The 21,106-nt window shown below is 31.3% G+C and overlaps 1 protein-coding gene across 1 annotated transcript; it reads right to left on the reverse strand.

The window, feature by feature from the left end:
- Positions 1-16,212: 16,212 nt before the first annotated feature.
- Positions 16,213-16,695, reverse strand: LOC114415967 (probable calcium-binding protein CML15). Its single transcript, XM_028380835.1, has one exon. It carries the CDS (start codon positions 16,693-16,695, stop codon positions 16,213-16,215), a length of 483 nt encoding a protein of 160 aa, XP_028236636.1.
- Positions 16,696-21,106: the final 4,411 nt, after the last annotated feature.

Consider the following 21,106-nt stretch of genomic DNA (forward strand, 5'->3'; position numbering starts at 1 on the left):
AAAATAAAATAAATTTCCACCGATCATTTGATTTGTAATATCCGTTAATTTCTGTTAAAATGAATTCCGACCGTTTGGTCGTGCCGTAACCACGTTGGGAATCAAAAAAGAGGTAGAATAATAATATAATAATCAAAAAATACCTTTTAGTAAAATAAAGCGAAAAATCAATCGGACGCTTTCTCTTTGGGGATTTTCTCATTCTTAATTGAATTGACTAATAACTAAGGTGAAACTAAGGCTAAAATCAACCCGCCAAGTCAAGCTCGTCCACAAAAAAAAATCACTAAAAAAGGATTTGAAAGTTTATTATCTCAGTTTTTCTTATCAAGTAAATGGATCATTTTTAAGGTCAAACGCCTTAGAATGATCACCTTTCAAGTAAAAAGAATCGCTTGATTCACTCTTAAAAAAGAACTACGTAGGTCTGATTTCCTCTTCGATGGAGTGTACGTAGGAGCAAAAGCCCCGCTTTTGTCGACCTCAAAAAATAAAAAATAAAAGTTAAGGTAACACAATTTCCACAATTCTAAAAAATAGGTTGTTGTCCTTTGAGACAAACGTGAGAGGTGCTAATACCTTCCTCAAACGTAAATACAACTCCCGAACTTAGAATTTTTGTTTTGACCAGTTTCGTTCGGTTTTTCCGACGTTTTCCACAAATAAATGTTGGTGGCGACTCCGCGCATCTTTCCTCCTTTGGAAAGCGCACCCGTGAGCCTCGCCTCGCACGCCCGCAAAAGGGCATGTTGCGACAATCTTCAACAACACCATAGGGCCTTGTGATAGAGTGATCCACAAGTTGAAGATTCATCTAGGTTGGCATGATTTCTAAGTTTCTAATTCTCTGGCACATTGGCATCAAATTGATGTTTTACCCTAAATCAATATGAGTCTTCCCCACAAATACTGCCCTTACTAAACAAGGAATGGTCACGCTTTCGGGGTCTTTGAATTTTGGAGGAAAAATTCTTTGGATCATCGCACTACAATTTCCTTCCACAACTATGCTCCCATTGTTGATGTATTTGCCTTTCCTGGTGAGGAGGTCCTTCAATAATTTTGTGTACATCGACATTGTTGGAGGGCTTCACCAAAAGGAATGGTGATCTCTAACTTCTTGAAGATGTCAAGAAATCTTGTGAAATGGCACTCTTTCTTCTTTTTTGATGGTGCCTAAGGATAGGGCATATCCTTAGTAGGGCCATTAGATGCTATTTTCTTTGCTTCTCTCACAATTTGACTCATGGTCTTAGAAGCTAAGACCTCATCAACTCCTTCCTTGAAATTATTTTAATATTTTTCTCCACATATCTCATTTTTTGTGCATTTTAAACACTCATCTTTTTCTCTTTATTCTCACCTACAACTTCCTCATCATCACTCACATCCTGTACTACACCCTCCACTAATTCGTAACCAACAAGGACCTCCTTCCTCTTGCTTCTTGTAAGCACCAATTTGCATTGCTCTTTGGGGTTTTGCTCTGGGTTAGCCACAAAATTCCCATTGGACTTCTCTGTGTGAATGTATGTGTATGAAGGTTTTGATGATGTCAAGAAAAAAGCAACACAAGTTTTATTTCAAGTCCAAATCAAGACCAAGAAAACAAAGATCAAGAAGAAAGCTAAGTCTTAGTCTATCTTTGTTAAAAGAGTCTCCTAGTGATTGCAAAGGTTTCGCTGCACAACATAGTTTTTAAATTGATAATAAAAAAGTTTGAAAATTGAAAATTGAAATTTGAAAGCTGTAATCGATTACCACTTGTCTATAATCGATTACTAGTAACGAAACTACAAAAATTCAAATTGAAAAGCCATGACTCCTCATTACATAACTTTGTAATCGATTACCAAAGATCTATAATCGATTACTAGTGAGGAAATCTTAAAAATTTCTCTGAAAAGTCACATCCCTTCATAAGTTTTTGAAAAGCCACCAAGGGCCTATAAATATGTGACTTATCTAGAAAATCTTGAGAGTTTTTCAGAACCTTATTGTCTTATCCTCTCAAAAACAAATCATTGACCAAAAATTTGCAAATCAATTAAGGATTCTTCTAAGAACTTCATCTTGTATCTTCTTCTCTAAAAGAGAGAAAAACATTTGTACTTTCTTTAAAGACTTATTGAGATCATGAGGTTGTTTGTCTCTTGAATTGTGAGTTTCCTGAACACAAGGGAAAAGGATCCCTCGGGTGTTCAGAAGTTGTAAAACGGATTTTTACAAAGTTAGTGGAAATCTCAAGTGGGTTGCTTAAGGACTGGATGTAGGCACAGGAAGTGGCCGAACGACGATAAAATGAGTTTGCATTCCTCTCTTCCCTGTCTTGATTACTTTATCTTGCATATTTTATTTATCTTGCACACTTGAAGTATTCTGTTGATATAACTTTCATCTTCATTTTCAATATTCTTAACATATAGATTTAAAAGGGGATTTAGAAGTCAATTAAACAAGAAATTTTTTAACTTAATTCACCTCCCTCTTAAGTTATTGAGATCACTTGTCCAACAAGTGGTATCAGAACTTGATTCTTGTATAAATTTTAGAAACTTCAAGAATAATTATGGCCTCATCAAACTTCCTATTTCACGAAGGAAACTCCATTAATAGGCCTCCTATATTTAATGGTGTGGGTTATCATTACTGGAAAACCCGTATGCAAATCTTCATAGAGGCTATAGATTCAAACATCTGGGAAGCCATTGAAATCGGTCCTTACATCCCTACAATGGTAGTAGGAAATGCAACTATAAAAAAACTTAGGGAATAATGGGATGAAGAGGAAAGAAGAAGGGTACAATATAACTTAAAGGCTAAAAATATAATTACCTCTACATTAGGAATCGATGAATACTTTAGAGTCTTAAATTGTAAGAATGCAAAAGAAATGTGGGATACATTACAAGTAACCCATGAAGGAACAACAAATGTTAAGAGATCCAGAATAAACACCCTAACACATGAATATGAACTTTTTAGAATGAATCAAAATGAGACCATACAAGATATGCAAAAGAGATTTAGACATATCGTTAATAATCTTGCATCATTAGGAAATATATTTCCTAATGAGGATCTCATTAACAAAGTTCTAAGATTTTTAAGCAAGGAATGACAACCAAAGGTAACTGCAATTGTAGAATCGAGAGATCTCACTAACATGTCTCTTGCAAATCTTTTTGGAAAGCTTCAGGAACACGAAATGGAACTTATGAGACTAAATCAACATGAAGAAAATGACAAGAAAAAGAAAGGAATTGCACTTAAAGCCTCATCTTCTATTCAAGAAGAAAGTGAAAAAAAGACTTGAATGAAATAGAAGAAGATGATGATTTTAGTTTCTTCGTAAAAAGATTCAACAAGTTTCTAAGGAACAAAGGAAATCAAAGAAGAACAAATTTCAATCCAAAGAAAAAAGGAGAAGACTCTCCTTCTATTCCAAAGTGCTATGAATGTAATCAACCTGGACATCTAAGAGTTGATTTCCCAAGTTTCAAGAAAAAGATGGAGAAGTCTAACAAGAAAAATTTCAAAGACAAGAAAGCAAAGAAAACTTACATCACTTGGAAGGATAATGATATAGATTCATCAGGAGATTCAGAAAATGAAGTCGTGAATCTGAGTCTCATGGCCAAAAACTATGATATTGAAGAAGAGGTAACATCTTCTAACAATAGCCTATCTATTTCCTTTGATGAACTTAAAGATGTATTTAATGACTTGCATAAAGGATCAGTCAAACTTGCCAAACTGGTTTCAGTTTCTAAGAAAATAATTTCAAATTTAGAAAAAAAAGTTATGAAATTAAATATAGAACTAGAAAATCTTAAAAATGAAGTCAAAACATTAAAACAAATTGATACAAATCAATCTTCTACCATACAAGATATTAATAAAGTATCTCACTCATATAAATGTTGTAACAAGTTTAAAGAAGAAATCAAAGATCTGAAAAATTCTTTTGCCAAATTTACTGTTAGCAAAAATAATATAGATATTATACTAGGAAAGCAAAGATGTGTGTTTGATAAGGTTGGATTAGGATATAGACCTGAAAAACAACAAAAATTGTATAAAAACTTCTTTACATCTACTTAAAAGAATAGTTCTCCTTCCTTGACATGTTTTTATTGTGGTAAGAAAGAACATAGTGCATCTACATGCTATTTTAGGAAAATAGTAATAATATTAAAATGATATGGGTTTCAAAAGGATCTTTTATCAAAACTAACATTCAAGGATCCAAGAAAATTTGGGTACCTAAGTCAAAAGTATGATTATATGAATGAAGGATTCTTTGAAGAAAAGTTGGTACATTGATAGTGGATGCTCTAAACACATGATGGGAGATGCATCAAAGTTTACTCATATTTCTCCCAAAATAGTTGACATGTGACTTATGGTGACAACAACAAAGGTAAAATTCTTGGAGTCGGAAAAATAGGTATGAATCCATCTACCTCCATTGAAAATGTTTTACTTGTTGATGGTCTCAAGCATAGTTTACTAAGTGTTAGCCAATTATGTGATAAAGGATTTCTAGTATCATTTGATTCTCACAATTGTTTTATTGAAAATAAACATGCCAAGAATATAAAACATATAAGATATAGAACTAATAATGTATACATCATAAATTTAGATAAAACATCAAATCATGTTCAATGCTTTTTAAGCAAAGATAATGATTCATGGTTATGGCATAAGAGAATTGCTCATATAAATATGAACTATTTAAATAAATTAATTTCTAAAGATTGAGTAATCGGGTTACCAAAACTCAGATTTGAAAAAGATAGATTATGTGATGCATGCCAAAAAGGAAAACAAGTAAGGGTCTCTTTCAAATAAAAAAATATTGTTTCTACCACTCAAACCTTACAACTTTTGCATTTGGATCTCTTTGGTCCTTCTAGAACCATGAGTTTTGGTAGAAATTACTATGCCCTTGTTATAGTTGATGATTATTCAAGATTCACATGGACATTATTTCTTACTCACAAAAGTGATGCTTTTCATGCTTTTAAGAAACTTGCTAAACTCATTCAAAACAAGAAAAATCTTAACATTGTATCCATTAAGAGTGATCATCAAGGAGAATTTGAAAATAAAGATTTTGAATTATTTTGTGATGAAAATGGTATTGAACATAATTTTTCTACACCTAGAACCCCTTAACAAAATGGAGTTGTTGATAGGAAAAATAGGTCTTTAGAAGAAATGGCCAGAACTTTGCTAAATGATACAAATCTTCCTAAGTATTTTTGGGTTGAAGCTGTTAATACTGCATGCTATATAATGAATACACCATATGAATTGTACAAAGGAAGAAAACCAAACATTTATCATCTTCATGTTTTTGGATGCAAGTGTTTTGTGTTAAACAATGGGAAAGACAACTTAGGTAAGTTTGATGCAACATCAGATGAAGGTATATTCCTTGGCTATACCTCAAATAGTAAAGCTTTTAGAATTTATAACAAAAAAACTATGATTATTGAAGAATCTATTCATGTTGTTTTTTATGAGACTAACCCTATAAGGTCAAGAAAGGAAACACTTGATGATATTACAAATTCTTTAGAAGATATGCACATTCATAAGGAAAGGCACAAAGGCAAAGGAAATGGAAATAATGAAGACTCTCAAATTGATGAAACTAAAACAAGTACAGATACAAATCTTCCAAAAGAGTGGAGAACTTCAAGATATCATCCTTTTGATAATATCATCGGTTACATATCAAAAGGGGTAACAACTAGACACTCTCTCAAAGATGCATGCAATAATATGGCTTTTGTTTCTTTAATTGAACCTAAAAACATAAATGAAGCCATAATTGATCAACATTGGATCATTGCTATGCAAGAAGAGTTGAATCAATTTGAAAGAAATCAAGTTTGGGAATTAGTTGATAAACCTAATGATCATCCAGTTATAGGAACTAAATGGGTTTTTAGAAACAAATTGGATGAACATGGAATAGTTATTAGAAACAAGGCTAGATTAGTGGCTAAAGGGTATAACCAAGAAGAAGGAATAGATTATGAAGAAACATATGCTCCAGTAGCCAGATTAGAAGCCATTAGAATGTTATTAGCCTTGGCATCCATAATGGATTTTAAACTTTATCAAATGGATATTAAAAGTGCTTTTTTAAATGGTTTCATCCAAGAAAAAGTTTATGTTGATCAACCTCCTAGTTTTGAAAACTCAGAAAAGCCCAATCATGTCTTTAAATTGAAAAAGGCTCTATATGGTTTGAAACAGGCCCCTAGGGCTTGGTATGAACGATTGAGCAAATTTCTTTTAGAAAAAGGCTTTACAAGAGGAAAGGTTGATACCACACTCTTTATCAAAAGAAAATTGCATGATATTCTCTTAGTACAAATATATGTTGATGATATAATCTTTGGGTCAACTAATGATTCTCTATGCAAAGAATTCTCTCAAGATATGCAAAATGAATTTGAAAAGTTCAGGATGGGTGAGTTAAATTTCTTCCTTGGACTACAAATAAAGCAAACAAAGAATGAAATATTTATTAGTTAGTCAAAATATTACAAAGAACTAATTAACAGGTTTGAGATGGAAAATGCTAAACACATGGTCACTCCTATGAGCATTGCTTGCTATCTGGATAAAGATGAAACCAGTTAGTCAATAGACATAAATAAATATAGAGGTATGATTGGATCTCTTCTTTATTTATCAGCAAGTAGACATGATATAATGTTTAGTGTTTGTACGTGTGCAAGATATCAAGCAAATCCCAAAGAATCTCACCTAAGTGTCGTTAAAAGAATAATGAGATATTTGTTAGGCACTATAAATCTAGGGTTATAGTATCCTAAGAATTCCTCCTATAACTTAGTAGGATACTCTAACTCTAATTTTGCTGGATGCAAAACTGATAGAAAAAGTACTAGTGACACTTGTCATTTTATTGTTTCTGCTCTAGTATCATGGCATAGTAAAAAGCAAAATAATGTTGCCTTATCAACTGCAGAAGTGGAATATATTTCTGCTGGAAGTTGTTGTGCACAAATCCTTTGGATGAGACAATAACTTTCTGACTATGGTTTAAAACTTGATCATATACCTATCTGCTATGACAATACAAGTGCAATTAATCTGTCCAAAAATCTTATTCTGCACTTTAGAACAAAGCATATTGAAATAAGGCATCACTTCCTTCGAGATCATGTTCAAAAAGGGGATTGCATATTATAATTTGTTGACACAGAATTAATTACCTGATATCTTCTCAAAACCTCTCCCAAAAGAAAATTTCTTTGCTATTAGAAGAGAATTACGACTCATAGACCTAAATAACTTAGAATCCTAGCCACTTTGGATGTTTATACTATTTAATTATCATGCTTGATTATGATGAATGTTTATCATGATTGATTATGATTATTGTTTACTTTGGTTGAGTGAAATGGTTGTTTTGCTTGTTTATGATTGATTACTTTGAATGTTTATAACAATTGCATTTGATGATTGTTTTTCGTGATTGCTCATGCTCATAAATGTTTTTTATTGCATAATTGTATATTGATCCTCCGATGGATCCGTGAAGCTTTTCCGTTCTATTTTTATCTAGCATTATCTTGTCTTTAATTTCCTTGATATTTCAAACTTTCTGCATTGGGTTTATTTTGGATTTGGTTCTTTATATTTCTGTTTTGGACTTGCTATTTATTTCTTCTTTGGTTGTTTTTTTGTGGATGCTTTGGTCATTCATACTACTGTTTAAGACTTGATATGTTTCGAACTTGGTTGCTTTTTTTATGAATGCTTTGGTCATTTATAAATACTATTTTGGAATTGCTTTATTTGGTATGTTTAGAACTTGGTTGATTTCTCTGTGAATGATTGGTTATTATGTGAATGATTGTTTCTATTTAGGTGCTTTCGTCTTTTTGATGTTGCCAAAGGTGGAGAGAATCATGTAAGGTATAGATACATGGTATATATATATATATATTGCAAACCTTTCTGAAAATATTTTCCGCTAAGCAATGATTGCAAAATTAAGGGGGAGTGATCGTCTCGCAAAAGAAATATTTTTCAGTAAATGATTTTAGTTGGTTGTCATCATCAAAAAGAGGGAGAATGTGAATGTATGTATATGAAGGTTTAGATGATGCCAAGACAAAAGCAACACAAGTTTTATTTCAAGTCCAAATCAAGACCAAAAAAACCAAGATCAAGAAGAAAGCTAAGTCTTAGTCTATCTTTGTTAAAAGAGTCTCTTAGTGATTGCAAAGGTTTGGCCTCACAACATAATTTTTAAATTGATAATAAAAAAGTTTAAAAATTGAAATTTGAAATTTGAAAGCTGTAATCGATTACCACTTGTCTGTAATCGATTACTAGTAATGGAACTACATAAATTCAAATTGAAAAGTCATGACTCCTCATTACATAACTTTGTAATCGATTACCAAAGATCTGTAATCAATTACCAGTGAGGAAATCTTAAAAATTACTCTGAAAAGTCACATCCCTTCATAAGTTTTTGAAAAGCCACCAAGGGCCTATAAATATGTGACTTATCTAGAAAATCTTGAGAGTTTTTTTGGAACCTTATTGTCTTATCCTCTAAAAAACAAATCATTGACCAAAAACTTGCAAATCAATTAAGGATTCTTCTAAGAACTAGCTTCATCTTGTATCTTCTTCTTTGAAAGAGAGAAAAACATTTGCACTTTCTTTAAAGACTTATTGAGATCAAGAGACTGTTTATCTCTTGAATTGTGAGTTTCCTGAACACAAGGAAAATGGATCCCTCAGGTGTTCAGAAGTAGTAAAAAGGATTTTTACAAAGTTAGCGGAAATCTCAAGTGGGTTGCTTAAGGACTAGATGTAGGCACAGGAAGTGGCCGAACCAGGATAAGCTGAGTTTGCATTCCTCTCTTCCCCATCTTGATTATTTTATCTTGCATATTTTATTTATCTTGTACACTTGAAGTATTCTGTTGATATAACTTTCATCTTCATCTTCAATATTCGTAACATATAGATTTAAAAGGAGATTTAGAAGTCAATTAAATAAGAAATTTTTTAACTTAATTCATCCCCCTCTTAAGTTATTGAGGTCACTTGTCCAACACTCTGCAAGTTGCTTTGCAAGTTGGCCCACTTGCACTTCAAGATTTTTTATTGTCAATTCGGTGTTTTGCAAGAAGCTTGTTCGTCTTGAGAGGTGAGTTCTAGAAGACTCTTCTTGGAAGGAATATGCGTCCTATCATGGAGGATGACATGATCACTAGCTTCCATGTTCTCTATAAGCTCCATGGCTTCATTAAGAGTCTTCAACTTGATTTTTCCATTGTCGGAGATATCAAGGAGTTGCTTTGAATGAGGTCGTAGACCATCAATAAACATGTTAAATTGAACCGGCTCACTAAACCCATGTGTGGGCAAACTACGAAAGTGGTCCAAGGCCTCATTAAGAGACTCATATGAAAATTAGAAAAATGACAAAATCACATTTTCATAATCTTAATCCCTAATTAAAAGATAGCGTAAAAAATTCCTAATTAAAGATCATATTCTTTTATTAATAAAAATAGAGACACAACTAAGTTACTCTCAAAATAAAATCAATATCAAATTATATTATAAATAATTGATTATGATCATATCCTTTAATCTCTCTTACAGTAAAAAAACATAAATATGTGAAAACAAAAACTACTAACTAGCATAAGAAAACAAAAACAAAATTAGAGAACATCAGTTTCTTTTTTTTTTTTTTTTATCTTGGCATGTAATTAACTTAAGTTATTTTTTTGAGTAAAAATTCTATAAACCTAATTATTAATTGGTTTTAGTAATGTTCTCTTTTCCTTTTACATTTTTTTTACAATTCAGTAATTTAAGGAGTATAAAATAATAAGTAAGGAATAATATTAGTTGGTAGAAAATAAATTTCTAAGAATCACAAAAGTTATTAGAAAACAAATAAGAAATTATTAGACATATTACTCTGTAGTGAAAAACTAATGGATTAATTTCCTAATTACAAAATATTAATGAGTAAACTTTTCAATTAATTGTATGACGTTTACAATAAATAGAAGATATAATAAAGAGAACAAGACATTATTCAGAATCACACCATCAATATTTTGTTACATGAAATGAAAATCGATAATAATTCTTTTAATTATATCACCTTTTATATATATATATATATATATTCTTTAAATTAAATTTTAAATTTTAATCATTAAAATGAGCGTTAATTTCATTAACATTGTCATTTTTAAAATATTATGATTGCCAAAAAGAATCCTAATTTCATTAGTCTGCTACATATATAATAAACTATATATCCATAATGATCAACAATTATTAATAATCAAAATATTATACTTTACAATCTATGGTTAGAATAAATAAATAAAATAATTTAATTGTAAATAATTATTATTACAAATTAAAAAATTAACAGCCATAATTCGAATTTTCTGTGATATTTACATGTATAGCGTGTGATAAAAAAGATATTTATAGATTTACATTTTTTAAATAAATATATTCATAATTAAATAATGTTTACCCTGCATAACCCAATTTTAAAATGAATTTTATTCAAATGGTCAACATTAATATATTAGAAATATATTACTATTATTATTATGACTGTTGTAAGATTTTTAATTTTAAAAAATCAATGATTATTAACAAATAAATAAAACAAATATAATGATTATAAAATGTGCAAGCATATAACAAAGTTAACCAATTAGCAAACATTCTATAGACCATTTACTTAACAAAATTAACCACCCTCACAGTCTCACTAATACAATTAACCCACTTTCAATTACTTTGCAACACTACTCCTAAATCCCAAGTTTTTAACACTCCTCACTCAAACGGTCAAACCTCATACACAACGGTGTCACAAAATGAACAAGAAAACACAAATTCCAAATAATAATGATAATAATAAGATTGGTGATTGAAAGAAAAACTAGTTACCCAATCCCACTACAGTTAGAACACCAACCAGCCATGTTCTTTCTACAATACATGTCAAAGGTACTGGACAACAGATGATCACGTAAGTGCTGGAAGTAGTGAAACCATCCATCCGGTGTTGGAATAGCCCAAATGAGCACAAATAATTAATTAATAAAGTTCTAGAAATGAGAAGTGTAGTGAGTTCCAACAAAATTTTATGCTTGAATTCATTACAATGTTAATAACTAAGGGTGTGTTTGTTTCAATAAATTAAAGTTAAAAATTAAAGCTTAAAAAATAAATATGTTATTTGTCAAATTTCATTTTTTTAAACTTTTCTTTTAAGCTGAAAGTTGTTTGGTAAATTTTTAAAAAGAATATTAGTAAAATGAATATACTTATATTAAAAATAAAAAATATGATGAAAAATTAATTGAATTTACATAAATTTATTTTAATGATAATAAAAGTAAATAAAAATATTAAAGTACAAGTATGTAAAGTTTTTAATTTTATGAAATTTCAAAAATTACTTTAATTAATATTTTTAACAGAAAAATTAATAAAAAAAATACTATAATGAATATTTCTTACCGTATTTTAATAATTATTTTAGGTTTTGTTTTATAAAAAATAGAAAAAAAGAGACAAGATTCTTGTGGGAATAAAATCAATCAATCATGAATAGTGTTATGAAACCTGGTTCGATCATTGAGCCGACTGAGGTAGTCGGTGGTCAGTGAGTCAGTGGTCCAATCGGTAGGATAGTAATCGACCTGGTTTCACTCGGTATATATTAAAAATTTAAAATTATATATATATATATAAAAGTATATAACTAACATTATTTGATTAAGAAAAATTCATTCATATTCCAAAATTCAAAATAATAATTAATAATAATGAGACATCAAAATAATGTTATAGAGATGATCCATTTTTTTTGTAAAATTGGTCGGGTCAGACCGGTCCAATCAGAATCCAGTGACCTAACTGACCGGATTTGGTCAAGTCATCATGGGTCAATTGCGTGATCGATCCAATAATAAAATTGGTCTGATTAGGTCATCAGATCCCGATTGAACCGGTCCGACTAATGGAGTGGAATTGAGTTTTATAACACTCGTCATAAGTCAGCGTCTCGACAAAGGAAGCACCGCACGACAAAAATGATAAAATTAAGAGTTTTGTTAAAGAATGAGGAAAACAACCAACCGCAAGAATCAAAGGTGAGTCTGGGCACAAAAATCTCCGCATAAGCCAGCAATAAGTTGCTCTATGGGACTTTTTATGAAATTTACACTATAAATAAGCTACTTAAAATTTAAGAACTTTTGGATAAATATTGTTTGGCCTAGCTTCTCCTTTTAAGGAGAAAAAAAAAACTGAAATGGGCCAAACACATCCTAATTGTCTATTCAAAAAGAATTAGAAAAAAGTAGTGACTCAAGCAACTTAATTTTACAATGCAAAACCTATAAAAGTGAATGCTTGTGACTGTAAAAATCTATCCTCCTAAGTAAATAACAGGACATAATTCATGTGGCAAGCATGTATACACCTCTGTTCTAGGCATATTATATGTTGTGTGGATACTTGACTAGTAACAATCTAGTAAGACTAAGAGTAAATTACAATTATCATTTCTATGGTTTGTTTTTATTATACTGAACACTCTTACTTTTTTAAATTATTGTTTTACATTTCATTGGTCATCCTTTGATATTTTTTTTTTGGAAATCACCCTTTGATGATGTTTTTGACGTGAAAAATATTAGTTTGAAATTATTACATGAGGAACACATGATTTTTAATGAATTTTTTTTTGTCTAAAATGTCCTTATTTGATCCTTTTAACTTCGCAACTACTCCATGTTTAAATAGCTGCCGAGAAATGCATGTGTTTAAAATAATTCAGATTAAATTTCAACAAGCTAAATTAAGATTTGAATTTCAATTAAGTAAACCAAAAGAATTACATGTAATTGAATATTAAAATGGTTGTGGACAACAAATTTTATATCACTATTTAAACATCATTTTCTTTTGCCTTTGTTTTTCTTTCATAAATGAATGTATTTTTTTTATTAAATTTACTAACACAAATTTCACATAATTAACAAATAAGATTAAAAGTAATGAAAAAAAAAGAATAACAAATATAATAAAAGCAAAGCATAAAAATATTCATTGTAATTAACTCATCTAGTAATGACTTCACCATAAAATAGTAGATGACCCCTTTATGTTTCCACATAGATTATTCTCCATGGTTAAGTTGATAAAATTATCACACAAGCTAAAGTGCCTAAGATTCTACTGAGTAAAGAGGAAACTAGTTTTAACTTGCATTTGGCAGCCATGGGTAGGCTTTGGAGGTGGGATTACGCAGTTATCTCCATTAAAATAAATTCTTAATGGGAAGTTAGTCACTTCTCCCAAGGGGTCGATCATGATGAAGTAAATCATTATAGAACTTCATTCCTCACAACATACTAGTATCAACGGTAAAACCATATACCAAAACAATCATATCAAAACTGGAATATTTTGTTCAATAACTTATATCTAGGACTATGGTAGTGTAAGATAGAACTTACATAAGCCCATGCACATAAGATATTAGTGGTTTAATTGAAGCTAAGCACATGAGTGAGATTATCAAAGTTTGGGTGCTGCACAACAAGGTTACATTGTGTACAGTTCATCCTGATTTGTGATTGTAATGTTGACCTTCCAATATTCTGTGTTGAAGATAACTAAATGTAGCAGAAAAATCTCACCATTAAGATATACATGTAAATCACATTTTTCAATTCCCAACAATAATAAAATAATCTAAAGGAGCCAACGGCACCACAAAACAAAGTTAAATAGGCATGACACATGCCAAAGTAACTTAACATAAATTCTTCACTACATAGACAAATACAAATTACCCACTACTTAGATTTCACATTATCCCCACTAAAAATTGAAAATTTATGAAAATCCTTCTCTCAAATTGAAAACAATCAAACTCTAGTCCAAAAAAAGAAAGGAATGGATCAAAGTTTGCAATTAGATCAAAAACAATAAAACTAAAGCAAAACAAAACCCAAATTGTATCTTAGCTTATGGAACCAACTTTGGCCATACACCAAAAAATGATTTGCTCTCATGGAAAAGGGTATTGAGAAACAATTAAATATAAAAAAGGAGAAAGCAAGGAACTTTCTTGCAAAAGTTACAATAAATTTGTTTATAATTTTCACCTTTGAGTAAGGGTCACCCAGTCAGTCCACAAAATGATAAGAGCACACACTGAAAACGCCTCCGCCAAGTTTTGTGTTTGACAAATGGAGTGACAGAGACACCTCCAATGGCGACCGTTAAATCAGCTTCGATGGCTGATAAGAAGAAACAAAACAAACTACATAAACTTCGTCCAGGATCGACAGCTAAACCACCAGTAATTATTAGGTGATGGTCTAGAACCATCACGTCACTAAGTCACCCATAATCCCATCAATAATTATGTAACGTGTAAATAATTTAATATTTTAAATTAATTAAGATTACTTAAATTAAGAGATAATATAATTATTTTTTATTAGATGATTACTGAATATATCTCTAGCTTAATGAATATAATTTTTATTATTTATGTGTTAATGATTATTAATCAAGCCACCTAATAATTCCTCCTAAAAAGCATCTAGACGAGTACAAAGCAGTGCGACTGGCCCCCTCCCTCATCTTCTATTTTTGCGTCGTCGGACGGGTACATGCTCAGTAATGCGTAGAAGAATCAAAGCAACACAAACTCCGTCTTCTTCAATTTCTGCGTTCAAGCTTAAAGCCCTCTCCCTCTTTTCTTTTCTTTTTTAATTTCAATTTTTCTTCTGTTTTTCTTTTTTTGTTATTAATTAATAATTGAAATAATAAAATAATAAATTTAAAGCCAGCTAAGCTAAGCGAGTGTTCAATTGGAGTATTGCACTATTTGAGTGTTTGTCTATCTTTTTTCAAAATTGGTTGCTTCAACACCAGATATAAAGTTATATTATAGACAATAGTGGATTATTACATGAATTGTCGTAGGAATTTGTATTGCGTAGATATTTGAACAACAATAATAATAACTTTAACAGTAATAGTTTTCATAAATAATAAGTGTGGTCTTGATATGGGTAATGATGTAATTTTACAACTCAACAATAAATCAATTTTAGTGGTTTTGATTTTGACACAAGGCTTAACATTGTTTTGAAAATGCATTAATTAAAAATGATTTCCAAACTATTTTGGTTATAAACTATTTTAGTTATGTTGAATAAAATTAGTTAAAAAGTTGGCTAAAATTTGAACAACCTAGTTGAAAATTAAAAATATAACTTATTAAGTTTTAAGTATTAAGTGAAATTAGTTGTTTAAGTGGTTGAAAAATATAATATGACAAAAAAATAATAAAATTATGATTTATGCAAAAAGAGTAATAAAAAAATCAGATAAATATATTGAGAATAAAAAATAAAAAAATATAAAAAATTAAAAGCTACCATTTGAAATGTTAAAATATACTAAGAAAAAGACTTACATATTTACACAACAATCAAATAAGTTTTTCAGCTAATTAAAAAAATTAAAAATTAACTTAACATAACTTTTATCCCAATACATTGGATTTTGAAAATAAGATTTGGAAACCCTACATATTTAGGCATATTTGTTTAGCAGACTGGAAACATGTTAATTTTTGTCTGATGAAACTTGAAAATCATCCACCTCAAACGGTCCACAAGGGAAAAGGAAGAGTAACCGTAACGGCTAGCTGAAATAAGAATATATTTTCTGGCACAAAAAGAAAATAAAATATGAGTTCAATGATGATATACAAAAATAATTTAATAGTCATCAATGTTTGAAAAGATACTATAGGACACGAGTTGTAGGTAAAAACAAAACAAAACAAATATCAATATTTGATTCCATTGTTTCATTTTTTTACAACGCAAGATCATTCCCCTCAAATTCTCGTTAACAAAATAAATCCCCAACAACCCTCAATACAAATGCTACACAACCCCAAAATATGAAAAATTAAAGAAGAAAATAATAAAGAATTAATCTACATGTTAGTGAAGGAATCCGTCCTCTCCTTTTTGTGTGAAGCCATTATAGCACAACATGAAGGACAAAAACATGTTTTAATGCGCAAAATCGTACGTGGTTTTCTTCTGGTTACAACAATGCAAGGCCTAAGAAGTGAGTGGCTGACCTACCCATCACAGTGACAAATTCATTGAAACTAATCACACCATCACCATCTGTGTCAGCCTCTGTGATCATCTCTGTGAGCTCTCTATATGTAACGGGTTGACCCATTTTGGCCATTGCCCCTGCTAACTCCGCTGCCGTTATGTAACCATTCCCATCACGGTCAAAACACTTGAACACCCCAAATAGCATTTCTTGTTTCAACAAAATCTCTGCACTTATGTCATGCAATATTGCATCCACCAACTCATCAAACTCCACAAAGCCATTGCCATTTGAGTCCATGTTGGCCAACAAGGCATGGATTTCATCCCCCGAGGGATTCAGCCCTATTGACCGAAGGAGCGCAGCTAGCTCCAAAATCGTTAGGCTGCCATCCGAATCCATGTAGAATGTTGCGCAAATTTCTCTTAGTTGGTTCAGTTTATTCACCTGAAGCTTTGACATTTTGTTCTCAATGTAATCGACAAAACAACAATGCAAGAGGGACGTGCAATACATGAATACAAGATGTTTGGATTGACGCAGATCCAAAACTCTCCTGAGTGAAATCAAACACACATGAATTTAATATGTTGTACCAAACACAAATAATAACTTCGATGACGCGCTAACAAAATTGTGAAGATGTTATGAAGGAAGAAAAGACACAAGTGCTTATTTTAGTATCATGAAGTGTTCTTGGTTAATTTGTTTCGCTAAGAGGTTTTGTTTTTATTTTATTTTCTTTGTTTTAGGAGACAGACTAGGAACGGAGAGCGCATAGTTGGCTTCACGTAACGATGGAACAGGCTTAGATTGTATTACCTATGATATGAGGTTTCCTATGCTTTATTCCCATGTCATTATATATATTCCTACGGGGCCGTTGACCGTCATTGTCATCATACGTTCGCATTTATGCTATTTTTGTCAGAGTTCTTATAATTTTAGCATCATTCATGATTTCAAAAGTGTAACAATGTTAGGCATTGTACCTTTCTTATTTATAGGAAACACACAATGCATAATTGTTTTCAAATGTAATTTTTTCTCAATATTTTTTATTTTATTTGAAGGAGTACACAATCTAGGACGAGGAACAGGGTCTAATATTTATTTTAATATAGACCAAAGTCATCTTCCATTCAAGAAAATTTTATTTGAGTTGATAATCCCACAATGAATAGGGAAAACGTTTGCTTTTATCTTTGTCTTTCTTGTTAAAATATTTATTATGGATAACTAGACATGACAATGAGGCGGGACGGATACGGGTATGGTCTCCCCAATCCCTTACCTTGATTCCCTAACATATTTTCATACCCGACAGATTTAAGTTTATTATCTCATCCTCGTATTCGTCAGGTATCGGATATTCCCGATCCCGTCCTATACACGATTCAATTTTTTTTTTTTTGTAAAAAAATATTAAAAATTTGATTTTAGAAAAAATAAATTGATTGTTAAACATTTATTTTTAACTACTTATATATCAATAAATTTATTATAGCGTGTGTGTCTACAAAAATAGTTAAGAAAATAATATTAAATTATGTAAAAATTCTAAAATAAAATTAACTAGTAATAAAAATTATATGCCTTTTGATTAAATTATGCAAAAATTTTAAAGATTTTAAGTGGCGGGACAGGTTTGGGTTCGGGGTCGAGACGAATATAGTAATCCCATATCCGTATCCGTACCCGACTTTTGGTTATCGGGGAAAACCGAATCCAAACCCATACCCGGTCAATTCGGGTATTACCCGTCAAAGTCGGGACGGATTCGGGTGAATATCCATGGGTATGGGTTTTCTTGCCATGTCTATGGATAAGTAATAATAAATAATTATTATATTATCTTTTAGTATCATCAATTGATAGTTTGAGATAAGACAACTATCATACCTATATAATTATAGATATTTTAAATGAGATTATACATAAAATTTATGATGGCATCATGTGATGAGTTGGACCAATTATTTAATAAATAGTTGATTAAGAGATTCGGCCTAATAATAGGAGATTATAAATTTGCTATGACATTAAGCAAATATATAATCACTGACATTCTCTTAAACAACCGACTAAAAAGTTTGATAGAACTTTGAAAAACAATCCAACTTCTATCATTTATTCATACTCATGGGGATGAATGCTATATTAGGAATGAAAGAAAGATTTAGGGTTCATTCAATTCATTCATCAAAGTATTACAAAGTTGATGTATTTATACAAAGATAGAAAATAATTAACTTGAGTAACTAACACTAACTTACTCAAATAACTTCTAGTAACTATAACTTGAGTAACCAACTAACTTACTCAAATAACTTCTAGTAACTAACTAAATTAATTTTATCTCTAATACCCCCCGCAAGTTGGAATGTGTTGAAAACACTTCTAGCTTGGAGAATACAATATATCAACATTAAAGGAGAAAGAGAAAAGAAAAAAAATCTGAAAACATGAAATATAGTGAAACATGTCGGAAATACATCCATCAAAATAGAAATTTCGAGAAATCTTCGACCAACTTCGACTTCTTCCAAGAGTCCAAAGCAAGCATCAAAGCTTCCATCAAGCGAAATCATCAACAAGGCCATTTGACAAAAGTTCAAATCATTAATCCAGGAAACTATCAAGGTTTAACCACCAAGCAGAAACTATACCTCAAAGTTTAACCACTTGGCAGAAGCAAACAAAGGAACAATGCTTAACCACCACACATGACAGAAGCTAAAATCATCAAAACAAGCCTAAAAGGCTAAAACAATAAGCCAAAATCATCAAACACCTTGTTGGCAAAAACTTTGGTGACAAAGGACAAGAAATTGTAACCGACACGCTCGAAGAGGTACCACAACGCAATGGCATAAACGAGCACCGCAACCGCTCCACGCCAATTCTTCCACAACACCACATCAACAACTATGCCTTTGCTGTGAACATGGTGAAAGGATGAGAAACTAAGGCAATGCTAGGATTGTCGGAAGAATAAAGAATGAAGGGGTTAGAATCATCAATGGCAATCATGGCCATGAGAGAAAAAAAAAAGAACCAATCAGGCATCCGAAAGGTCCCTTTAAAAAACGATTCATAAGGGGGTGGCCTACCTAGTTATATAAGAACTTAACCATCAATGGCAGTCATGGCCATGAGAAAAAAAAAGAATCAACCAGGCATCCGAAAAGTCCCCTTAAAAAATGATTCATAAGGGGGTGGCCTACCCAGTTATATAAGAACTTAATCATACTCGTGAACCACCCGATGTGGGACTCGCTGTTGGATCGAGTGGCCTCAGAATAATTAAGAAGGGAGGTTGAATTAATTATTCCTAAACCTTTAATAATTAAAAAAATTACTCTTCTAAGGCTTTTACTTATGTTTTTAAGAGAATAAGGAGTAGAAGAGAAACTTAACCAAAAGTAAAAGTAGAAATTAAAATGCACAGCGGAAAGTAAAAGAGTAGGGAAGAAGGAGACAAACACACAAGAGTTTTTATACTGGTTCGGCAACTACCCGTGCCTACATCCAGTCCCCAAGCGACCTGCGGTCCTTGAGATTTATTTCAACCTTGTAAAAATCCTTTTACAAGCAAAGATCCACAAGGGATGTACGCTCCCTTGTTCTCTTTGAACCTAGTGGATGTACCCTCCACTATAACTGATCCACAAGAAATGTACTCTCTCTTGTTCTCAGTCAAACCCAAGTAGATGTACCATCTACTTGTACCACAAAGGATGTACCCTCCAATGTGTTAAGACAAAGATCTCAGGCTGTTAAACCTTTAATACTTTGTGAATGGGGATACAAAAGAATTCTCAGGCGGTTAGTCCTTTGAACACTTTTGTATAAGGGAATGGGAAGAATTAAAAGAATTCTCAGACTGTGTCGTTTTGAATTCTTTGACAAGGGAGAAGGGAGACACAAAAGAATTCAGGTGGTTAGTCCTTTGTTCTTTTGGAAAAAGGGAGAAGAGAGACACAAAAAGAATTCAGGCGGTTAGTCCTTGGCGAGTTCTTTTTGGCAAAGGGAGAAGAGAATGAAAAGATGAATAACACAAGTTTTCAAGGTTTGGAAAACCAGAAAACTTCAGAAAGCTTTTGGTACAAAGAAGAAGAAGAAGTTCAAAGAGATTCAAGGCTTGTAAAGGATTGTAAGAGATTGATTGGAAAAGTATTCAAGATTGAATGAATGAAAGAAAATGCAAAACAAAGCCTAGCTTTTATAGACTCTTCATGTCTGGTCAAGAAGACCTTTTAGAAGAGTTATAACATTTTAGAAAAACTTAAAACCAATTTGAAAAAGTCAAAAACCTTTTGAAGAGTTACATCTTTTGATTTATTCAGAAACAATCACTGGTAATCGATTACCAAATCAGTGTAATCAATTACACAAGGCTTTTATGTGAAAGGATGTGACTCTTCACATTTTAATTTGAATTTCAACGTTCAAAGGCACTGGTAATCGATTACCAAAACATTGTAATTGATTACAGCTTTTTGAAATTAATTGGAACGTTGTAAATTCAATTTGAAAACTTTTTCGAAACAATTTTGCTACTGGTAATCGATTACAACAATCTGGTGATCGATTACCAGAGAGTAAAAACTCTTTGGTAAACATGTTTTGAGAAAAATCATGTGCTACTCAATTTTTAAGAAAAACTTTTCATACTTATCTTGATTAAGCCTTCTCTTGATTCTTGAATCTTGAGTCTTGAATCTTAATCTTGATTCTTGAGATCTTGAACCTTGAATCTTGATTCTTGACTCTAAACTTTCTTCTTGACTCTTGAATTCTTCTTGATTCTTATCTTGAACTCTTGAATTGTTCTTGATTCACTTGAGTTGTTCTTTGATTGATCTTTGAG

This window comes from Glycine soja, chromosome 6 (assembly GCF_004193775.1).
Source record: "Glycine soja cultivar W05 chromosome 6, ASM419377v2, whole genome shotgun sequence".
Taxonomy (NCBI): Eukaryota; Viridiplantae; Streptophyta; class Magnoliopsida; order Fabales; family Fabaceae; genus Glycine; species Glycine soja.